Source organism: Peromyscus maniculatus, chromosome 3 (genome assembly GCF_049852395.1).
Source record: "Peromyscus maniculatus bairdii isolate BWxNUB_F1_BW_parent chromosome 3, HU_Pman_BW_mat_3.1, whole genome shotgun sequence".
Taxonomy (NCBI): Eukaryota; Metazoa; Chordata; class Mammalia; order Rodentia; family Cricetidae; genus Peromyscus; species Peromyscus maniculatus.
Window position 1 is genome coordinate 110,697,439 of NC_134854.1, and position 24,042 is coordinate 110,721,480.

At 46.3% G+C, this 24,042-nt stretch overlaps 1 protein-coding gene across 3 annotated transcripts in view; it reads right to left on the bottom strand.

The window, feature by feature from the left end:
* Eefsec (eukaryotic elongation factor, selenocysteine-tRNA specific) overlaps positions 1-24,042 on the bottom strand; it is a 210,441-nt gene that overhangs the window by 99,312 nt on the left and 87,087 nt on the right. For all 3 annotated transcript variants that reach the window (XM_006996141.4, XM_076567282.1, XM_076567283.1), the window contains exons 3-4: positions 12,143-12,239; positions 8,657-8,821 (exon numbers count right to left, since the gene is read on the bottom strand). In XM_006996141.4, the coding sequence (XP_006996203.1) occupies positions 8,657-8,821; positions 12,143-12,239 (262 nt within the window). The remainder of the gene's footprint in view (positions 1-8,656; positions 8,822-12,142; positions 12,240-24,042) is intronic.

Consider the following 24,042-nt stretch of genomic DNA (forward strand, 5'->3'; position numbering starts at 1 on the left):
GAAAGGAGACTGGAGACTGCACAGACCAGATGCTGCTAGGTACCACACAGCATCACGCCTGGATTGGGCACAGTCTAGCACTAGATAGCTGCTAGCCAACTCAGCATCGCTGCACCAAGGCTATGTCCACCTGGTCCTCAACCCCTGGCTGTCACTCACTTCCCAACAGAGAACCTATTTCAGGTGCCAAATTGTAGTCCTGCCAGCTCTCAGGTTACTGGCAACTCACATTTTCCTTGGTGACACATGTCATATGCCATGGCTGAAGGAGGGCATGGTGGCCCCAAGGCTATGGTGGAAAGGTTGTGGTGAGCCCTTATCCATCGTGGCCTAGCTTGAGTCAGAGCTTTCCTGGCCACCTTCCCTACCATGAGAAGGAAACAAGGGTGAAAAGGACAAGTGCCTTCAGGCCCATCTGGATGCTGTCCTCACGAGAAAGGTAACCTTTCTGCAGAGGAATGACTCACCTGTGGTCCAACAATGGGATGCATACTTGGGACCTGGATGCTGTGCTCTGGCAGGGCACCATGCCCAGCTATACCAGCACAGTCCTCGTGTTATTTCTGACCAAATCACTTTCCTGACCTAGAAACAAAACTGACTCAGTCCCACTCAAAGCCTGTACAGGACAGGGATCTTGCCTTGTGGTGGGACATACAGATGCAATGGCCACTTGGTGAGTCTGTGAGGCTGCCCAGGCTGGTACTCTACCAACAGGCAGTTCCGGTAAGGGAAATCCACTTGAAGTGACCAGACTCTCCTGCCACCCATCTGCTTTACAGGTATCCACTGGGTGGGAAGCCCTACTATGTGCAGGGGATGGCAGAAGCCGGAGCATCCTGTGCCGTCAATGATGACATCACTGACTTAACCTAGTCATTGAGGTGCATGCATGGGACCTGCATTATACTTTTTGTCAACTTGATACAAACCTATACTTGAGAAGAGGGAACCTCAACTGAGGAATCACCTCCATCAGACTGGTGTGTGAGCATGTTTGTGGAACATTTTCTTGATTGCTGATTGATGTGGGAGGGCCTATCCCACTGTAGGCAGTGTCACTCTTGGGCAGGTAAGCCTACATTGTATAAAAACAAACAAACAAAGAAAAAAGGTAGCACATAGCCAGGGGAAGCAAGCCAGTAAGCAGTGTTTCTCCGAGGTTTCTGCTCCAAGCTCCTACTGTGACTTCCTCTGAAGATGAACAGTAACTTGTAAGCCAAATAAATCCTCTCTCCCCCAAGTTGCTTTTGTTCAGTGTTTTATAACAGCAACAGAAAAGGAATCCTCACACTCTTATCTGAGGATGGTGACATGTTCTCCCCACTTTATAGCAGACAAGGGAAGTACCTGTTCATGTAGGAAGTATAAGCCAGGGAGCAGGAAGAGGATGGCATTGCTCCAGGCTTGCCCCCTCCCAAGATACCCAGGTTGTAGCTGCCACATCTCCCACACTAGGACATTGGCCTAGATGCAGCTCTCCCAGCACAGAACCATGTGCACTCAACCCTCAAGGGAACAGGGTAGACCCACAGTTTCAGGGCCAAGCTCTTCACAGCCCAAGAGTAATAATTATAGGTGGCCCCAAGACTTCTAGCTGGCTCTTTAAGTTGAAGCAAGCTCTAGCTGAATTTCCTCCCTATTGGGAGCTCCTGCAGACTGAAGAGCTCATGTCGCCAGAGCATACATGGAGGTCCTTGCTGACTGGCCTTGAGAAGACTTTAGCACCCATGTCTGCTTTATCTTGTGCAAAAGATAGGGCAAGGACTGGTGGGGAGTTTCAGGACAATGCCACTGTCCTCAGATTGCTGCTAATGGCCCACTAGGAATCTATGTGGCTTTGGAGCACAGCCTGGTGCCCAGGAAGCAATTTAAATAACTCTTATCTTCTCTGGGCTTCCTCCTTGCATCAGGCCAAATCCCAGCTCCATTTCTGAATCCAGTACCTCTAAAAGTCACCAAACATAAGCTTAGAACATGAGACCCCAACTAGACCAGCCCCACAAAGTTCTTAATTTACCCACAGCATCTGAGCAGTCAGGCCTCCCTAGAAGCACTGTGGGCCTCAGCACTGTACCTGAGGGTAGGCTGTCAGAACATAGAAACTGTGCCCAGAAGAAGGGGAGACCTAACACAGTAAGCACTGGAGGGATGTGGGCTCCATGGAGGTGCATCTTGGGTCCAGTGTGTCAAGCTACAGCTGACACTCAGGCTGACATGGTATGATAGTTATTGGGATAGAGGGGTGAGAAAGCCTTCAGGATTTCCACAGGAACAAAAATTGTGTAAAATGCTGAATGCAACTTCTGATGACAGCAGAGAACTGTCCTCCCTGCCACTTGCCTGCTGAGATTAATCTCCCACCTCACCTGTCACCGCCCATCCTCAGCCAAGCCCTGCTAAGACCACAGGATATTACAACTTCACCACAAACGTGATTCACATCCTTAAGACAGAAGGCAAAGTCTCATGAGCCAGTGTGTCCTGGACTGTTCACTGTATAAAGCTCAGATGAACACCTGAGCTGCAAATCTCTAAGGACCAAGCAAAAAGGATCATGGAGTGGGGGCGAGGGGGAGACAAATTCAGGGTTCTATGTGAAGTTGATGGCAGAGACAGTGACAACAATGACAGAGACAGCCAGCCCTACTACCCACAAGCCCTTTTGCAGGCATACCGTGTAGACTGTCAAGTCCCGGTGACTAACCAAGAAGGAAACAATGGCTCTGTGATGTGATGTAACTGTCCTATGGAGTGGAGGGAAAGCCTCAAATACAGTCCATATATGTCCAGAGCCTGATCCGCAAAGCAGGTCGCCACCCCCCACTTTCCTGTCCAGCAGCTACTCTACTTTCTATCAACAGATCCCAGCTCTCCTGGAGAGCTCCCCCAAGCCCTGCAGCTCTAGGGTGCTCATGTACTGCAGCAATCCAGTCAGAACATCTAACTCATCTCCGCCACAGCGACGAGCTTGGGCTTACACTCCTGACAGCTAAAGAGAAGACTCTGCTCCTGCCACTCGGGATGCTTCTGGCTGAGAGCAGATGTCCTGGCCTGAAGGCTTGAGATGTGGCTCTCACAAGACCCAGTTCTGAGGTAGGTGGTTCCCAGAAGCCTGCGGGGCTCGTCTCTACTTCTAGGCCCCTCTTCTTGCCTCTTCCCTCTTGTGTCTCTCTAGGGCTGGCAGCTGATGACATTTATGACCTTCCATGTCCAGGCATTACCTCCTTCCTCTCCAATGTCCGAAGGAGCAGAAAGGCTGGCTTTCCTGGCGTAGCATCCCAAGTCCCAGGACTTCAACTTTCTCTCATTGACAGGGGAAGGGAACCCTAACCCATCAGACTAGCCCACTGGGATAGAGTAGTATTAGGGATTAACCATAGGAGTATGACATCTCAGGTCTGAAGGGGTAAAGTAGAAAGGTGGATGTACGGCATGCAGAATAGGCCTTATACCCTAGAACTGATCTAGATCTTCAGAATGGCTTCCCTAAGCCTGTGACAGGACTGACCCAGTTTCTACCTCACTCAAGGCTACTACACTAAGAGCAGCAGGTGATCCTGAGAGGCTCTAGAATGACTTTGAGGCTAAAGTCTCAGGGAAGCTTACAGTCTGCCATGCCGTGAGAGTACTGCAGACTTTACATCGGCAACCATGGGTCTAGACAGCTGAGCAGGTCAAAGACCTGGACACAGGCAGCTTTCTGCCTAAGGTTGTTCTGTCAATGCTAGGCAGAGTAAAAAAGTAGAGCAGGAGGCAGGGTGAGGTGAAGGAGAGGTAGCAGTGGCCTCAGTGGGTCTGAGGAACCTAACCATGGCACAGTCAGAGCTGTACGGCCACCAAGCAAGAGCTGATCTGCTCAAAGGGGAGCCCCCCAGTTCTCCTGACTGTCCCAGTTTCTATCACTGGCCTTCTTCTGCTCTGCTGCTCCACTAGAGTGAGCAAGGGCCTCCAAGCCCATGTATCTGGCACAACCAGACACGCACAGACCTGGAGAACAGCCTCCCCAAGTCTTCACTGACAAAGCTAACCTATGAAAGCATCAAATTCACAGGAAACCTGCCTCCCAGCATGGCTCTTCTAAAGCAACAAGCAGTTAGCTATGAAGCAAGGATAGAACTTCTAGATGAAAAGCAGAGAAAGAAAGAGTTGCTTCCTAGACCAGGGCCTGGCCGAGTAAGGCAGCTGGTTAGCCCTAGACATATGATGAGTTGCTCCTCCCAAACAAGACCACATGGTGACTCCAGGGTACATCTCTACTTTTGCTTACTTACTTTGTATTGTTCCAGTTTTAGTATATGTGCTGCCCAAGCAAGGACTGCTTATTTGAAGCATCAGGACACTGCCTCAAAGAGGAGATACAGTCCCAGGAGAAGCCAAATGTGGCCTCCAAGGGCACCCACTGTCCAGTACCAATCAAATGCCAACTAAAAACCATCTCAATTATTTGCTCTAGGGACTTTTTCTCCTATTAACCACATATTTTGTAGGGTCCATCTTGGGTCTAGTCCTGAAAACAGATGGACAGCTAGGAGGTCAGCATCATAGAAACAAAAGTTCAGAGACAAATGTTATCATAGCATGCTGAGTGCCAGGCTGAGTGCTCACAGGCCCAGGTCAGGGGAAGAGATCTGCAGAGTTTTGAGAGTGCAAAGGCCCTCAGGGATCATTAGCAGAGTACACCAAAGCTAAGCTAAGAAAGGTGGACAGAACCAGACTTGGTTGCACAAGCCTTTAATCTCAGTGCTTGGAAGGCAGAGGTAGGCAGATCTCTGAGTTCAAAGATAGCAGGTGAGTTCCAGGCTATAGAGCTACATAATGAGACCCTGTCTCAATTTTTTTTTTTTTTAATTTAAAAAAGAAATAGTAGTAGAAGGAAGTAGAGGTCTGTGGAAGTGAGAGAAATTATTCTTCCCAGATGTTATAACCTTGTGACCAATTTCTAAGAGCCAAGGCAAAGATAAAAGCAACAATGCCCTGTAGTGTGTAAAGTTTTCCGATTCTTCTCTGGGACTAAATAAGTCTGACCACGACAACTTGAAGGAATATGCTATCAAATTCTGTCTCTCTACATGTTTCATAAACTAAGTATCTAAATATGCTACTAACTAACACATCTCACCATTATCCCAGCATTGGCTGGGCTGTGTGCAAAGCACATCTCATTTCAGCAAGTCCTTCAGCAGTCCTTAGAGACCAGCGACTTTACAGCCAGGCCACACCACATTTATGTCTCTGAATCCACATCCAGAGTTCCATATATGACACCAAAAGGTGACAATGAGCCAAAACTGTCCACTCAGACATTGCCACTCCTAGTGCAGAAGCCTTGCCAAGCACCCTCCTGAATCCCTCGTCCCACAGCCCTGGCCAGAGGCAAGCACGAAGCCTGTCAGCACTGAATCGGTGTAGCACAGAGAGGCTGAGCAATTTGCCTGGGCCCAAAGAGCTGGAAAATGCCAGGTGTGCTCTGAAGGCCCAGCATGTTCTTTCCCATGTCTGAGGTTTGGACAGTTTCTGGTATTACAATCCAGTAGCCAATCAGCAACAGGAATATGACTTGCCTACAATCCCCAGATAAAATCTCACCAGAGGGATCCCCCAACCTATAGACCCAAGACAGCCAGTAAGTTGTGACTCTCAGGATGTTTGCTGTTTAAACCTTTCTGGGATCTAAATGAGATTCCCCTCCCCTTCATTTACTCCTTGTTCCCCAACATTTCCTCACTCAGCTAATCAGCCCCAGCTGGGAATGGACATGGCAGCAGAAAACAGGCCAAGGTATGGCCAGGGGAATGCACTGTTTATTTGGAATGGCTGTGTCCTGCTCCAAGGGAGTTCACGCGGTCAGACGTGTCTGCATCCATTAGTGAAATCTGACAAGGATGGCACTGTGCTTTGGAAAAAGGCCACAGTTTATGATGCCTTCGTGCTTGACAGGCTTGACAGGCACTGGTCACCACTCACAGCCAGTGGAGGGGTGAGAGGTCAAGAGACCGGGGCTCGGGCTCTGAGGTGAGCTTCTGTGCACTTGCAGCCTATGAAGGCCTCTGCAGAGAATGCCAGCATGCCTGCAAAGCTTCTGGGCACACGACAGGCCTCACCTAGGGGCAGGACACCAACAGTACCATCCCAGGACCACTTCTCTGGCTCTGTGCTCAGAGTTGTTGTAGTTTTTTAACTCATTATATATGCTTTTAAAGAATAGCATGCATTTGTAAGCTAAAGAATGAATATCATTTCCTGTGTGTAGTATCCTAGTCCAAGAGCTTTTTTTCTTCCCATTTTGTCAGGTCTCTGCCCCTTCCTGTCCAGAAATGTTGCTAGTATAACAGTCTCTGACATGTAGGGACTTGTACACACAGGGATCTGTCCCATTAAACAGGAGGGTCCCACACATCCTTCCTCAACAAGTCCACTTCCGCCCCAGCTTCTGCTGAGATGCTTGACAGGGTCCACCAGGCACACCCGAATGTTTTCAACAGAAGGATGCCCCACTGCAGCTGCGCTTTCTCAACGGCCATCTCCTGATTTCCTATCCTTGGCGGTCCAGACAGACCAAGGAGCTGTGGAATAACCACACCCTAACAGTTCTTCCTTGATTTGTCCCTTTCTCCCCACACGTTACTTTAAGTAGAAAAGAGAAGGCTGCATTTTCCACACTGTGCTTGGAAATCTTAGCTGACTATTCAAACATAGCACTTACAAGTTCTGCTTTTCCTAACCAGTAAGATTACTGACAAATATCTGGGAATACAGGGATACTACAGCAAGAGAAAAGTTAGACATGCAGATGCTAAACATCTGTCATATGCCCAAGGGCACAGGTCAGGATATGGATAGGTAAGTTCTACCTCAATGGGTAAAAAAGGTGGCTAGGAATTTCAGAGTATGTCCCCACTCTCATGTCTGTGTGCCTACCCAGGATGAGGAACATTGGTTTTATCTTCCCTCCAAGGCCCTGGTCTCTGCCCTGCAGCTGACTCTGGTATCAGCCTTCTCTATCCCTTGAATGCCCAATGGACCCTAGATCAAAGCTCACTACTGAGAGCCCTCCTGTCATATCTCTTTCCTATCTTTAGCTCCTCGCTTAAGCTGCCAATGTGTCTTTGCCCAGGATGGAAGGAGCTAGTCAAGCTGGCCCTACAGGTCTACCTTGCTGAACACAGGAACCGTTCAGAAATTTAGCATCAATTTACTTTCTGTTCCAACTAAGAGTTAGCACACAGTCACAACTCTAGTCTTGTTTTTGTTAAATATACTTTAGTTTATTTTCATAATTTTATGCTTTATTTTATATAATCTGTACTTTTAATCCCTGGCTTAAAATGGCTTTGACTCATGTGATCTTCAGAAGAATATCTACATGGGGAGAAGAGAAGGAGATCTTTTATCCACAGTTCTCCTCAGGAAAACACAGGGCTCGCTGCCCCGTTCTGACTGCATCATCCCTGGAGTCCCTGGATTTACAAGAACTTAGGCTGCTCCTCCCCCAGTTGGATCTCCCTGCTTAGAGAATTCTTTCCTCTACCACGAACCAACCCTTCATGTGAGATACAACACTGTTCATCCTGTCTCTAGAAAATGCTCCTTCCCTGTGCCCAACCACACTGTTCTAAACCAGAGATGGCACAAGATACAGGAAGGATGGTCCTTTCTTGCTCAGGACAGGGCTGAATTTTGGCCTGTTTGCTCAGTAACATGCTCACTTCATGTGTCAACATGGCTGAACCATGGTGCCCAGACATACACTGAAACATTGGCAGAATATCCTACAAGGTCTTATGCTAGGCAAGCACTTCACCAATGAGCTTCCTCTCTGACTTGGCTTCTTTAGTAGCTGGGATTATAGGTGAGTGCCACTAGGCCCAATTAAGTAACACCTTCTAAATAAAGTCACTATCAAGGCCAACCAGGCCATGGTACCTGGAGAAGGAGGAGATGGGGAGACCCTAAGCCTCCACTCTCTCTAAGGGTATTCAAAGAGTTTGCAGGGCACCTGCTGTGGTCACCAAGAATGCAGAGTGATCTGTATTTCTGATATCGGAAATAACTGTGCACCAAAACTACGAGGGAGTTAAGATTCTCATAGTTAAGAAAAAGGTGCCCAGAGGGTGTGCGCGCGCGCGCGCGCGCGTGCGCGCACACACACACACACACACACACACACACACACACACACACACACACACACACACACACACACACAATTTCAGCTAAGGCAGGAGAATCACAAATTTAAGGCCAGTCAGGGGTACAAAGGATAGAGATAGTTTTACCATACTTGTTGCCAATATCCAGAAAGCTTAGACTTTCACCTGACACCCTAGTTTTTTGGCCATTTGCTCTTAAAACTCACCTCATCCCTGAAGACTCAGTGTCCTTATCTTGGGAACCTCTTATGTGGGCCCCCCAGCATCCCCCCACAGTCACTGTTGTGAGACTAGGGAAAGCCCTGGTTCTAGAATCCAGGAAGGAAGCTACAAAGTCAGAAGGGTTGAACAGTGGATGGGGTCTCAGAGCAGCAGGCCGCCTCACCCCTCAGGTAGAAGAGAAGACTTGGGAAAGGTCCAGTAGACTCTGCTGCCCTGAAGACCAAACGCCTGTCCTCTGTCCTGCTGCTGCAGGGGACAAAGGAGCGTCATGGCAGACTGACCTTGAGGGCAGGGATCTCCACACTGTCTCCGAGACTGATAGCACCTGAGAGGATGGTTCCAGTCATCACGGTGCCCTGACCCTTGATGGAGAAGCAGTGGTCCACAGACATGAGGAACGGTCCCGAGGGGTCTCTGGCTGGGATGGAGATCTGGGACTTCAGGAGCTGGAAGAGAAATGCTGCTATAACCACTGGCAGCATGGCAGCTATGCCACTGGCCTCCTGCAAGGCGACTGGCAAGCTGGCTCAGATCAGAGCCAGTACTGCAACGTAGCTTAGGGAGAGGAAGTGGACTCGTGAGGCCTCCATACTGCAGTGGAAGCAGCTCCTACAGGACATCTGACCTGTAGTCCTCACGTACAGTCCCTGCCGGAGCTGCAGGCTCCAGGAGTCTTCATCTAGGTTTCAGGGCCAGACAGGCCTTGTCTGTCTGCTGTACCTCAATTCCAGGCACCCATAGTAGCCCTCTACAGGGGGCTCTCCTGTATGGCTCAGTCTCCACACCTATCACTACAGACCACCCCCTGCTGTTACCATCTGGTGTCTCTCCCCGCCCCACAAGGCTGTGGAGGACTTAGAGAGATCTCCAGTAGCAGGTATCTTGCCTGAGGGAAAGGTGTGTGAATGAAGGACAAATGGAGGGAAACTGAGGTGAGAGGGTAGGAGACTGGCTTCCAGGGGCAGCAGCCTAGGCCTGAGGTCCAAGGCCAAGGTCTGTGCATGTGCTATGGAGCCTTTCTGCCCTCTGCCAAGCCCTAACAAATGGAGATCTAAGTTAACTCAGCCCGGCGGCTTCTGTGGTCTGGGCATCCACCTTTCCTTCATGGCTGACTTTCCATATGCAACAGTACCAACTGGCCACTGCTTCTCAGGTCATTTATGGGCTCGAGATGCTGCCAGAGCTAATCACTATTTTTTAAAAAAAGAGCACAGAGACCACACTTCTCTTTGTATTTTCTACTTTCTGATTTTATGAGGGAGTAGCAGTGTTGTCCAAGCATTCAGGTCAGGAGTAAATGTTCTGAAAGCACTGTCTCATGATAACAATTCCTTTGGAAAAATAATGGAGAGACTCATAACAGACTTGGTCTGAGATTTGCACAGAGGCTCATTCCTTAAAGAACATCTTTCATAGTCACATTTTTCTGGATTTTGCTTGAATTGTCTCAGGATCCCAGATTTGTGTTCTCTGGAACTGGTGGAGTAACAAGAGCCTTTCCCAGAAAACATTTGTTAAGTGTGAAAAATAGGCATGGCCGGGACATGGCAGTCACATGTGGACTTAGCTCTGGGGATATGGGGGCAGGTGACCCCAATAAACTGACCATTGTTCTGAGTCTGAGTTCCCACTAAGATAAGCAGGTAAATGATCTACATTCTTTCTTCTGTTCCCTTACATAGAGTAGGAACTCCTGGCATTGTGTTACATACCCTCAAAGGTTCAGGATAGAAGATAGAAAATTCCAGGCTAGCTTGAGCTACTTAATGAGATCCTGCTCCAATAGAAAGGGGCACCAAGAGCAGAATTTCCCATATCAATTTATTTCATACAGTGGGGGTGTGGGGATGTGTTAGGTGGGGAGACTCAGCCCTGATGGAGAGGCCTCTCAAGAGGAAGTAACTTCTCTAGGAGAAGCTGACATTCCATATTTGCCTATCATGTGTACTTGATGAGGGGGAATATGATACATGGCAGATGAGGCCTGTGTGACACCTGGGGCCAGGTGAGAAATCCTGGGAGCCTGCATCTTAGGCAAGGACAGTACATGAGCTCAGGACCACAGATCAAGTGTCTCAGGAGGGGATGTGCCCACAAACTTGCCCTGTGACTGGGGCAGGTCATTTCACTTTCTGAACTTACTCTTTCCCAGCCTTTCAGCTGTTGAAAATGCTGCAGACCCAGTATGTTAAGAGTTTAAGCGTGGAGCCTAGTATGCCAAATCATGTCACTGTTGTGGTAAACATATCACCCCTAGTAACTCAATTAGCCTCACAGCATCTCTGTGACAGTGCCATTACCTTCCCTGTACTGTAACTTTGTTCACTGCATGAAATGGATTGTCTGATACAAGCAATTCTTCTGTTGTTTGAGATAGGGTCTCACTAAGCATGCTGGCCTCAAACTTCCCATCTTTCTAGCCTTAGCCTCTAAGGATGTATGCTGTAGGATGGTCTGTAAGTTAAATTGCCCTGATTGGTCAATAAATAAAACACTGATTGGCCAGTGGCCAGGCACGAAGTATAGGCAGGACTAACAGAGAGGAGAAAAGAAAGAACAGGAAGGTGGGAGGAGACACTGCCAGCCGCTGCCATGACAAGCAGCATGTGAAGATGCTGGTAAGCCACAAGCCACGTGGCAAGGTACAGATTTATGGAAATGGATTAATTTAAGCTTTAAGAACAGTTAGCAAGAAGCCTGCCACGGCCATACAGTTTGTAAACAAGATAAGTCTCTGTGTTTACTTGGTTGGGTCTGAGCGGCTGTGGGACTGGCGGGTGACAAAGATTTGTCCTGACTGTGAGCAAGGCAGGAAAACTCTAGTTACAGGTGTGTGTGACCACACCTATGAATCACTTGAGTCTAGGCAGAGAGCAGTAGCAGGTCAACACCAGCACACAGTCGAACACAGAGCTCCTGCACCATGTCAGTGACTGAGCTCAGTGAAATAAATGTATTTCCTTCTCACGGCCTTCTTCCTTCATATTTCCATCTCCACCACCTTGCCTGCATCCCTGTCTGCTGGCTGCCCTCTGCCAGGCAAGGGGAAGAACAAGGACAGTGGTCAAAACAGTGTTCCCCAGGCCCACCAGGGTGATACCCGGATGGAAGCCCCATTCCTCGGCAAGCTGCTGAGCACTCTTACTGTGCTCTGGAATTCTGCTGTGCTCTCGGCGCTCTCTTCTCAGGGAGAAGGAAAGGGCACTGGCCCACCTGGACGACTGGGCTCCCTGTCTCTGTCCTCTGCCCGAGCCTGGAGGGAGAGCCTGAACCTTAAGCCCATAGTTTTGCAAGATGAAATGTCTACTCCTCCAGTGGAGGCCGTCAGGATGGAGGCTGTGCTGCTCCAGCTGCAGACTGGAGGGTCTGAAGGACAGGAATGGACCTTGTGATCAGATATGCTGTACACGGCTGAGTCTCCACTGAGGAATGAGGGAGAGGGAGAGTGGTAGGCTTGAGGGACTGGTAACCTTGGTGGGCACTGCTCTGTCTGAATGGAAGTGTGTGAAAGAGAAGAGACAGAGCAGAACACACAGTGGGCGGGAAGAGCTCTGCACAGCCCAATGCCCAGGGGCTCCATGGGTCTTTGTGTTGGAGTTTCTGAGGGAGGTGGGGGGTCTGACATCAGAGAGAGTGGGAGACCATGAAACCGACTTGGAGACCTTCTGTTAGGATTGCCTCTCCCTCTCTCTCAGGCAGAGGGAGACATGGAGGGCTACTTGAGCAGGGCTGGAGCAAAGGGCACCGTGGGTTCCAGCTGACAGTACCTCAATGAGTTCTGAGATGCCCTGTGGAGCTTCTGTGTCAGGGGCCTCTGGTCCCCCAGGTTTGGCTGCTACGGGAATAATTGGTGCACCCCGGAATCTGAAACAGAACAACAAGCATTGTAACAGTCAAAGAGGTTGCTGGCACAACCCAGCACAGACCTGTGGAGCTGCTGGCATATCACTGAGCATGCCATGGGCCTTTCCTTTTTCTTTTCTTTTCTTTTTTCTTTTTTGTATGTGGAACATTTCTCTTTTTTTCCACTTTTTTTTTTATTAAGAAATTTTCTATTTACTTTACATACCAACCACAGATCCCACCTCTTCCCACCTGCCATGTGCCTTTTTTTCACCCTTCAGGTGAGTGTGAGAAGGTACCACTGCTGCTCTGGATTGTCAGGAGGTAAAGTAGAGGCCACACAGAGAAAGGCTGCCCCTTTGGACATCAGAATCTAAGGGGTTCATCTAGGAGTTCTTGAGCCTCCCCAGGAAGCAGCAGGGATCTAGGTACGACTTAGAATACAAGAGGCCCTTAAAAATACTCACACAATCTGGTTCTCTGAAATTCAGGACTAACTGTGACCCCAAAGTCCCTAAAGCTGCATCGAGGAAGCCCTGCCTCTTTGAGGAGAACCTCTTCCTTAAGCCACCTTCATTGAAACAAAACTAGTAACCTTGTCAGGGGAGGAGGAAATAGAAGCAGTTTACAGTCCTCTCACTGTGCTATCTTCTCTTCTGAACATAGCTTTTCCGTGCTCTGCACCAAGGAATTTCCCCTGGCTCAGTTACTGTTCTGTTGCTGTAATAAGACACCATGAAAAAGGCAACTTAGAGAAGAGGGAGTTTAATTTGGGGCTTCCAATTTCAGAGGGCTGCAATCCATGATGGCAGGACAAAGGCACTGCAGCAGGAACAGCTGGGAGCTCACATCTTGATCCACAAGTAGGAGGCAGAGAAAGAGACTGGGAAGGGTGAGAGTCTTCTGAAACCTCAGAGCCTGCCCCCAGTGACACACTTCCTTCAGCAACACCACACTTCCTAACCCTTCCAAAACAGTTCCACCCACTGGGGACCAAGTATTCAAACAAACGAGAGGGCCATTCTCAAACCACCACACACCCTATTTCCACATTTTCAATGCCTTACATCAGATATTTCATATGTATGGGCTATCTCATACCCTACTATCATAGTTATCATATCACAAAGTTTTCTACTGAATAACAGAAACATCAAGCACAATGACAGCTTAAAACATGAATGCTTCAGTTTACACTCCAGCTCACCACCTCTGTCATGTTGTAGATGAGGAAATGAAGACCGGAGAAACATATTATCTTACTCCAAGACACTAGCTATAACCTTCAGAGTCAACTTCAAACACAGATTTCCACAGTGTGGAACTTGACTTTCCACTCCTTCACGCATGCCCTCCTGGTCTCCTCTTCATCACTGTTGGCTACACAATAGCATGAAATCCAATATTCATATGCTTGCCTTGGAAGTTCCTCATTTATGAGCTTTCAGTGTTATTGTAAATAACACTGCAACAGGCATACTGGCAAAGGTCAGACTTGCCTTGGCTTTGGAGGAATCCATAGGCTATGAACCTCAGACTGAACATACCTTGAAAGATCAACAGTCATGGTGAACAAGTACATGCAAAGGTTCTCTTTATGGAAGCCACAAAAGCATGAACAGAAATGACCCAACTTTTTCAGAACTCTGGAATTAACCAAAGGCTTGATGATTGAGTTCCTGAGAATAAGTTTAAAAATAGATATTTTTAACCTGTTTTGTTCTACCTACCCTCCGACTCTGTAGTGACCTTGAAAACCACAACCATGAGCCAGAATGGGGCAGAATAGATTTTTAGTTCCCTCAAAGCACTTGATCCAGAAAAATATCACAATTTTCCTATCTGGTAGTTTCCTAGAAGATCCCATCAGAAAGGCTATGTGTATCTGACCTGCTTTGGGACTTTTAAATAGGAGAAGCTAGAGTCCCAAAAACCCTAAAGGCAAGGAGGCAGAGATGGGCTATGCTTGACACTCCTACAATTGATTGAAGGGATCCCGGCCCTGGCATCAATCTCATGGGCTGCCACCCTTCTGACAACCAGGTGCCTACTTCGCAGGGGCTGCTATGGCAGCAAGGGTTCAGAATAAAGCAGAACCCATGCAAAAATGGATCTGTAACATAGCGGGATGTATCTGACAGCTGGTAGTGACAGACTGGATGGCTTGAGACAGAGACTGGGGCTTCATGGCAATCTAAACCAAGGCCCTGGCATGCAGCTGAAAGCAAGCTCAAAGCATCAGGAACAAACATGAAAAGCCAAAGGAAAGTTCCCCACTCTACTCCCACTCCCCTTACAACATGGAGGAAGGAGAATAGATAGAGAAAGTGACCTAACTGTAAACACGCTTAAGGTTGGGGATGCTTTCTCTTTCCCCTCCTAGGTCTGACAGCTGTCTCCTGACTGATCCCATTCTTCACCATCTTTGCATGTACACACTTTAAGCTCAGCCAATCAGGCTCCAGCTGGCACTATAGATATCTGAGCCAATAGTTCTGGAGAAGGAGACTCACCAGACTATCAGAGAGGAATGGAATGAAGACTGCAGAGCCCAGTTGCTGGCTCTGGCCAGTAGGCAGGCTCCCGGATGCTGGGTTCTTTGGAAAAGGAAGACTGCCTTCAAGACTTGCCAGACACAGATGCTGTTAAGACTCATTGCACCAGGTTTCTGTCCTAGATGGAACCTCATTCCTGACTCAGCCTGCAAGACTCCATGATCCAGGAGCAGAAAGGTATTTGTTCCTGCAGCTGTCTCCAGCCTCCAAGACCTGTTAGTCCAGAGACCTGTGACTCCTGCCTTGCAGACATGCCAGAGAGAGACAGGAAACATTTCCCTCCTACTGTTGCTATTGGTCATCTGCTTTCTGCAGACCTGCCCTAAAGGAACTTTTCTTGATTTGAGATTTAAAGCTCTCAGAAAGTTCTGGCACCATATCGCTATGACTTTTCCAGGTTGCACCCCAAAGTCTGCTGGGGGGCATGGAGCTATGATACCCACAGCCTCTTAGTTGGCATCCTGCTGCTGCTGTGGGCCCCAGAGTTTCTACTTCTTCTCTGAATTTTTACTTTCCTGTTTAAAGCGTTACTCCTGCATGAAAATGAAGTTCCCCCATCTTCCCTTTGCTGGTTGCCCACTCAGTTCTTATAATGAGGGTAGACAGGAACCCAGGATAGAACAATAACCAGCTCATTTTCTCATTGCAAAAGCCCTTTCCCTGAGGGCATCTGTTGAAAATAAAGAGAAGTCATCAATAACACAATGAGGTGAGAGGTAACAGTTCAGACAATGAGCTGAGCAGGAAAAGCTCAGGAACCAGACGCTCACAGCTGGCTTGGAAAAGCTCTGACATATCCTGAGAACTGAGGTCACTCCAGGCACAGGGCTTGTATGCTCAAGAGAGACCCTAGAAGAACCTGGGCCCTCACCTCTGACTTTGAAGTTCTATGTAAACAGAAAGTAAAAGCTAATCCATAGTTGTCAACTGCCTGCTAGAACATGGACAGCTTGGCCAACATATATGTAGAAGCCCCTCAGAAAGGAACATCCTACATCCAGGCATCTAGGGAAACTCCTGTCCTATCTTTAGTCATCACTAAGCTAACTGAATGCAGTCCTCAGGGTCCCCATGACAAAGAATACAACTTCACATAATCTGCTCAGAAAAGCCATCAAACTATAACGAGCATAGTGATGGTGTCTGTGACTTCAAAAACTACCTTATTATATCATTCTAAATGTCTAGGTTCCATCAAAAAGTCATTATACAGGCACATAGTTCAGTGTTTTGGTTTTTTTTTTTTTTTTTTTTTTTTTGAGGAAGGGGACATGAATGTTTTTGCTATGATATAATACATGAGCCAAACACCAGAGAAAAGATTTATTCTGGCTTAGGGTTTCAGGTCTTTCACAGTGGGGAGGGCATGGTGGAGCAGAATGACTCACCATGACAGCCAGGACGCAAAAAGAGAATGCCCATGCTGTCTGGCTTTTCTTTTCCTTTATTCCATGTAGGCCCCTCACCTATGGTGTGGTACCGCCAACATTCCGAGAGGTCTTAGCTCTTAGTTCATCATCTCTGCAGACACCATCCCAGACATACTCAGATGCATCATGTTAACCTTCTAAGTACTTATCAATCCATCCAGCTGACAATCAAATTACCCATCACAATGTGCAAAGGGAGAGTCCACATGTAAGAGAAAGAATTAACAGAAATCAGCCACAGGAAGCCTCCCAGACTATACATCAGTGTTTTTGTTTTTCCCAGTGTGTTCAAATAAATGAACCAAGTCTAAACAACTATAAGGAAAGATGACAATATTCCACCAAATGAGAAAGTAAAACAGTTGGTGCAGATCTCTATAGGTTCGAGGCCAGCCTAATCTATGGAGAGAACTCCAAGATCAGGATGGTCAGAGCTACATAGAGACTCTGTCTCAAAAAAACCAACACACACACATACCTCAGTTCTCTGTAGGTTCGAGGCCAGCCTAATCTATGGAGAGAGTTCCAGGATCAGGATGGCCAGGATTACATAGAGACTCTGTCTCAAAACCTCAAAACACACACACACACACACACACACACACACACACACACACACACACACACACACCAGTTGATAAACTGTGGCAATTTTCTCCAAACTGAAACACTCTCTGTGAAGCTCATTAAGACTCAGGAAGTTCTAAGGGTAGACAGATTCCTTAGGATTTAGAAAGGAAACAATGGGAACGGTGAGGAAGTCCCTGCAATCAGGCTCTCAGGGCCCTTTCTTCCCTGGTTAAGTAAGTTTTAAGGACTTCTGGGGAGAGGGATGCCAAGCAGTAGAGCCTGCCTGCATGTCACACAGAGAGCCCAGGCTCCCAGCTGTCACCAGGTGTCACTCATGCAGGGTGTGAGCTTTCAGTGATACAACCTTCTTCAAGTTGTCTGTGCTCTTGTAGTTCCATAGCCCTAATAAATCCAGCAATTTACTAAGGTGGACTTTGGTCTGTCATCAGCTCCTATCTGGGGTGAACAGATGTCTGTTCACATCACCCCATGAAAGTTAACACAACAGTTAGAAATCACAAAAGAAAAATTTCAGACTTGAGAAGTGCAAGAACTGAAATGAAAACTCCACTTGAGGAGGTCCGCAGTGGGTCTGAGCATGCAGAATAAAGAGCTGACAACCAAGATCATTCCATCTGGGGAAAAGGAGGGAGAGAAGCCAGCTGTACAAGCCCAATTGTGCTGCAAGTGGGGCAGCTTAAGTACAATGGTGCTTTCTGAAGCAAGAAGAACGAAGTGGGAGCATCAGGAATGAGAAAATAATGTTCTACACCTTCCCAAAGTGGATGGAAGATATTAACCTGCACGCTTAAGAAGCTGAACTAACTTCAATCATTAACTCAAAATCTACAAGTAGAGATGACAGCCATGGTCAGTGATAAGGGTACTTTCCCCAGCTTGGGGAAGAAATGGACTCAAGTATGTGTGTGAGAGCAGCATTAAGGCAGAACTGGTCTCAGATATGGAGGCCAGGAGGTGAAAAGATGTCATATTTAAAGTATACAAAATTTAAATGAAAAAAAAAAAAGCCTGTCAACACAAACTGTATACCCAACCAAAAATATGCTTCAAAAAATTAAGAACACAAAAGTACCACACGGCCAAGCAATTCCACTAAACACACACACACACACACACACACACACACACACACACACACACACACACACACACACACTGAAAACAAGAAACAAACACATGTCCACTTGTTTGTTAGTTACTTTTCTATTGCTGTGTCAAAACACCATGATGATGGCAACTTAGAAAAGAAAGTGTTTAATTAGGCCTAGGGTTTCAGAGGGTAAGAGTCATGATTGTGGAACCAATAGCTGAGAGCTCACATCTAGATCCACAAGGAGGAGGCAGAGAATGCACTGGGATTGTGCCGTTGTTCAACAGAAATGCAGGAAATAACCCTTATGTGGCCTCTGTCTGCAGGCATTCTACTCAGCAGTCCTGGCCCAGGTCCTGAAGAGGGAAGTGGAACGTACCAGTTCATGGACACTCCTGATCGGCAAGCTGTAAGACAACTTCCACTCTGCCTTTTGGTTGTGCCATGCAGTGGTTTTATACTTGGTGATGTGAAACTGCACTTCAAGATAACCACATTTAAGGAAGAATATGAGCTCTCTTAAAAAAACAGGTCAAAACAGACAAAAACAGGTCAGCTATGCTAAGGTACAGACAGTGTGGAAAAGCTTATGCAGAGACTGTGGGACAGCTGGCCTGTATAGGTCTCCCTGAGAGAGGAGGAGGAAAGAACAGGCACAGGACTCATGGTTTTGTACTTGGTCAAGGCTACATGAGTGTCACTGGGCCCCATTGTCTAGTCTGGTTCTGAAGGACAAGTGATACCAACTAGCAGAGGGATTAGTGTCCTTGTGAGGACAATCATGGAGTCAGGGAGCACAAGGCTCTGTAGTGAGGCTTCCAAGATCACAACACTGAGCTCTGTCTTTCCTGGCTTCTGGATTTCCTTCCCATGACTGCACAGTACCCATTTACCCTTGTGCCTCAGTTTTCTCATTAAGATGATAGCAGAATCCCTGACACAATTACTTCGAGGGCTGAATAAGGTACTGCAATGAGAACATCTAGCCAGGTACTATGTGCATCACGTGTGTTCTGCATTATCTATGGAAAAAACACAAGATTCTGGATGTGGGAATGATCATGGTTCTTGCCTTTGTATCTGAGGGTCATTTAGGATCTAGCAATTTATGCCTGTAATTTGTTGTTGTTATTTTATAAAATTGTAATTGTGTACATTTATTTTGCATAGTGTTCCAGTTTCCTTTCTGTTGCTATGATAAAATAACCAAAAGCAACTTGGGGGGAAAAGGTTTATCTGACTTACACTTCCAGACCATAATCCCTCACTGAGGGACATCAGAGCAGGAACTCAAGCAATAACAGAAACAGACACCATGGAGAAATGCTACTTGTTAGCTCACTTTTGCTCCCAGACTCATGCTTAGCTATCTTTCTTATACAGTGAAGGACCACCTGCCTAGGGATGGTGCTGCCCACAGTGTGCTGGACCCTCCTACAATGATCAAGACAAAGGCTAGGGGAATGACCCAACAAGAGTAAGCACTGCTCTTACAGAGGACCAGAGTTCAGTTCCCATCACCTACATCAGGCAACTCAAAGCTGCAGGTAACTTTAATTCCAAGGGAATTTAATGTCTTGTATTCACAAGTACGAATCTACATAATTTTAAAAACAAAAATAAATCAAGACAATTCCTCACAGATATGCTCACCAACCAACCTAATCTAGACAATTCCTCAACTGGGGCTTCTCCTCTCAGATGACTCTAAGTTGTATCAAGTTGACAAGGCTAACTAAGATACATAGTGATAGGTTTCATGAAGACATTTTCATTCATGTATGCCATGTACTTGGACATATTTACCAGCGACTCTTCCTTTTCTGTTGCTATTCTTTCTCCCAGATAGTTTCATTTCTCCTCATACATGGTTTTATGTATCCATATGATATCTAGGATCCCCAAATGAGAGAAAATACACATCATATATCTTTGAGTCTGACTAAATTTGATGATCTGGTTGCGTCCATTTCCCTGCAAATGACATAATTTCATTACGGCCGAACAGAACTCCACTGTGTGTACACAGGCCACACCTGCTTTATCTAGTCCTCTGTTGACAGACACCTAAGCTGATTGCTTTACTCGGGTAATTGTAAATAGTGATGCATGAACATGGATATGAAGGTATCTCTGCAGTATGTATATTATTTGAAAGTGACAAAAAATGGCCAGAATACTGGATGCTATAATTATGTCTATCATGTTTTTAAAGTTCTAACTCAAAAACTTTATTAATGATTCCTATAAGATATTTACCTTTTATATTTAACTATATATAGTTTTTATCTTTAAACATTTTTATATATGTTGAAATGTGAAAACACAAAATGAGACTTTTCTCATGTAACAGAAAGTTATGTTAGCCCTTCCACAATAAAAAGATTAAGTTCCCAACAATTATCATATAATTATATTTGTTTGAGAACTCAACACACTGGACAAAAGGCTTTGTTACTCTTCTTGATCTACCCACAGAACATAGGTTGGCTGCTTTACACAGAGCTAGCTTTGAAACACTCCCCATACTCACTAGCTGTGTAACCTGTGACAAGCCACTGAAGCCAGGCTAGCTAGCTTCAAGACTTTCTTCTGTCAAAGTGGCAGGGAGGAGCAACATACAGCTCGCAGGGTCATGACAGAGGTAAGGAATGGAAAGCCCTATCAGCATAGTTCTTGGCTCTTAGGTACATCACAAAAGACCTGCCTTCTCCCCCATCCCCTACCCACATGGCACAGCATCCAAGGAATTCAAGACAATGTAAGTGATCATTTGTGGAAGACTGAGATTATAATGAAGCAGAAAACATACATGTTGCAAAATCAGACCATGAAGAGGGGATGCCCCCAATTCCAAACACAGATCTGTTCACACACCCAAGACACCCCAGACAGGCAGGGCAGATCCCAACAAGCACCTGAAGAAGAGGAAGAGGGGGTGGAACACTATGAACATGGTCACTCTTCTGTCATTTAGACACTGATTCTGTTAAGTGAACAGGAATATAAGTGTTTTCAATGAAAATATTATGCTTAAGGTATGAATGTGTCATTTAAAAAGTATTTTCTGCTCTAAGGGATTTTTTAAATTAACTAATAGCAGCCAAGTCTTGGGGGACAAGAAATTTCTACTACTGAAGCTACAAAAATAAACACAAGAAAACTAAAACAAAGCTACTAGCGTCTAGCTAGATAGTGTAACCAGAGCCTGGTTAAACTTGGGGCACTGTGAAGACAAGGCAAGACTGAGCTGAGACATTTCCCTGAAATAGGTAAGGGAGATTTAGAGAACTCAAAGTTTAAGTTTCTCTAACAACTGTGGGAGTTGTTCCACATCCCAGACTCATCCGCCTGCGCTGTAGTGTAAGCTGTTGACGCTAACTTCAGGATTCCACCTTCCTCAAGACCCTTGCCCATTGCCATTACCCCCCACTCTCCTCAAGGGGTCACAAGAAGAGGTCACTGAAGGGAAAGAACTGAAGAGTCCAGGAAAGAATTCAGCACCACCAGACCCCACTGTCTATCTAAAGGACTCTAAGCCTGTCCCTCAGCCAACCTTCACCTCCTGATCTCTTCTTAGGACCTATGGAGGCCTTTCTGCAGTCTCAGATTTCGCTTCTCTTAAAGGAAAACTCCTCTGGCTTAAATATCCTCCCACCCAGCCATTTCCAAAGAGCCCAGTATCTACTATTGACACAGATTATGTCTGGTTTTCTTACAACAGATTCCTTCCTTCTTAACTAGGGTCTGATGAAATCCCACTTGTGCCAGGTTCTATGAATGATACACAACTAAATCCAAGGGTTTCTGGAGCCATGGGGCAAGCAAGAGGCTGGAGCACTTGCTGACATTTCCACCTGGGTGACACTAACAGAGATGGATGCTTGAATTTGAAGAGGGATAGAAAGAAGGAAGAGGAGTTTAAACAAAAAGAAAGCAGAAAAGTGTTGTGGAATATTTTAACTGTGTAAAGATGTGTTACATTTGTTTATGCTTCATTTAAGATGTAAGGATATGTGTTTAATTATGTAAAGATGTGTTGCACCTGCTTCACCTTGTCTGCCTAAGACATCTGATTGGTCTAATAAAGAGATGACTGGCCAATAACTAGGCAGAGAAAGGATAGGCGGGGCTAGCAGACAGAATAAATAGGAAGAGAGATCTAGGCTCAAGAGAGAAGAAAGAATAAGGGAAACACCCAGGGCAAGATGCCAGGCAGCCACCAGCAGACATGAGAAGTACTGAAAGTAAGACATACAGAAGGAAAGAAGTAAAAAGCGCTGAGGTAAAAGGTAGAGAAAGAGAAACAGGTTAATTTAAGTTAAAAGAGCTAGCTGAAAACAAGCCTAAGCTAGGCTGAGCATTCAAAACTAATAAGAAGTCTCCGTGTCATGATTTAGAGCTTGTTGGTAGCCCAAGAGAAAAAGCCTGGTACAGTAAAGAAAGATAAAAACACTGATGTGAGTTGTGGTTTATATATTGTGCACCCCAATAAAGTTATCTGGGAGTCAGAGAACAGAACAGCTACTATATTAAACATAGAGGTTAGGCAGTGGTAGCACACACCTTTAATCCTAGCATTCTGGAGGCAGAGATCCATTCAGATAGATCTCTATGAGTTCAAAGCCACACTGGAAACAGCTAGGCATGGTGACACACACCTTTAATCCCAGGAAGTGATGGCAGGAAGCAGAAAGGAATATAAGGTGTGAGGACCAGGAACTACAGCCTTTTAAAGCTTTTAGCAGCAAATCAGCTGAGATCCATTTGGATGAGGATTCAGAGGCTTTCAGTCTGAGGAAACAGGATCGGCTGAGAAGTTGGCAAGGTGAGGTTGGATGTGGCTTGTTCTGTTTCTCTGATCTTTCAGTGTTCACCCCAATACCTGGCTCCAGGTTTGTTTTTACTAATAAGACCTTTTAAGATTATTGTTACAGTGAGTTAGAGAGGAAACACAAAAGTAAAGTGTAGTGGTTTGAGTGAGAATGGCCCCCAAGGGCTCACAGATTTGAAAGTTTGGTTCCCAGTTGGTGGACTGTTTAGGAAGAACTAGGAGATGTGTCACTAGGAGTTGAAGTCATGGGCTTTGACGTTTCAAAAGCCAACACCAGGCCCAGTGTCTCACTCTCTCTGCCTGCTGCCTGCAGACCAGGATGGAAGCTCTCAGTACTGCTCCAGCACCATGCCTGCCTGCCACCACACTCTGCCATGATAATGGGCTCATCTTCTGAAACTGTAAACAATCCCCCAATTAAATGCTTTCTTTTAAAAGTTGCCTTGGTCACAGTGTCTCTTCAGAGCAATAAAACAGTAACTGTCTTAGGGTTGCTATTGCAATGATGAAACACCATGACCAAAAATAACCTGGAGAGGAAAGGATTTACTTGGCTTACACTTCTGCATCACTGTTCATCGAAGGAAGTCAGTACAGGAACGAAAACAGAGCAGGAACCTGGAGGCAGGAACTGATTTGGAGATCATGGAGGAGTGTTGCTTACTGGCTTGCTCAGTCTGCTTTTAGGGATGGCACCACACACAATGGACTGGGCTCTCCCCCACTGTGGTGGTTTGAAAGAAAATGACCCCCAAGGGGAATGGCACTATTAGGAGGTGTGGCCTTATTGAAGAAAGTGTGTCACAGTGGAAGCAGGCTTTGAGGTCTCATATATGCTCAAGCCACACCCAATGTCTCAGACCACTTCTTGCTGCCTGTCGATCAAGATGTAGGACTCTCAGCTCCAGCACCATGTCTGCCTGCACACCACCATGTCACACCATGATGATAATGGATTAAACTTCTGAAACTAATTAAATATTTTCCTTTATAAGAGTTGTTGGTCATGGTGTCTCTTCACAGCAACTGAAACTCTAAGACACTATTCAATCACTAATTAAGAAAATGCCCTACAGGCTTGCCTACAGCTTGATCTTCGAAAGGCATTATCTAAATTGAGATTTCCTCCTTTCAGATGACTTTAGTTTGTGTCAAGTTGTCATAAAACTGTCCTGTACAGTAGCGAAGACATAAAGTCAAAGGAACGAAGGTAAACATCCCTGCCCTACTCTGCACCTGGCACTAGGCACATGCTCACCAAAGGATCCCAATGGCCAGGAGCAGGGCTGACATCCCTGTATCAGAAAAGCCAGGACTGGTCAGG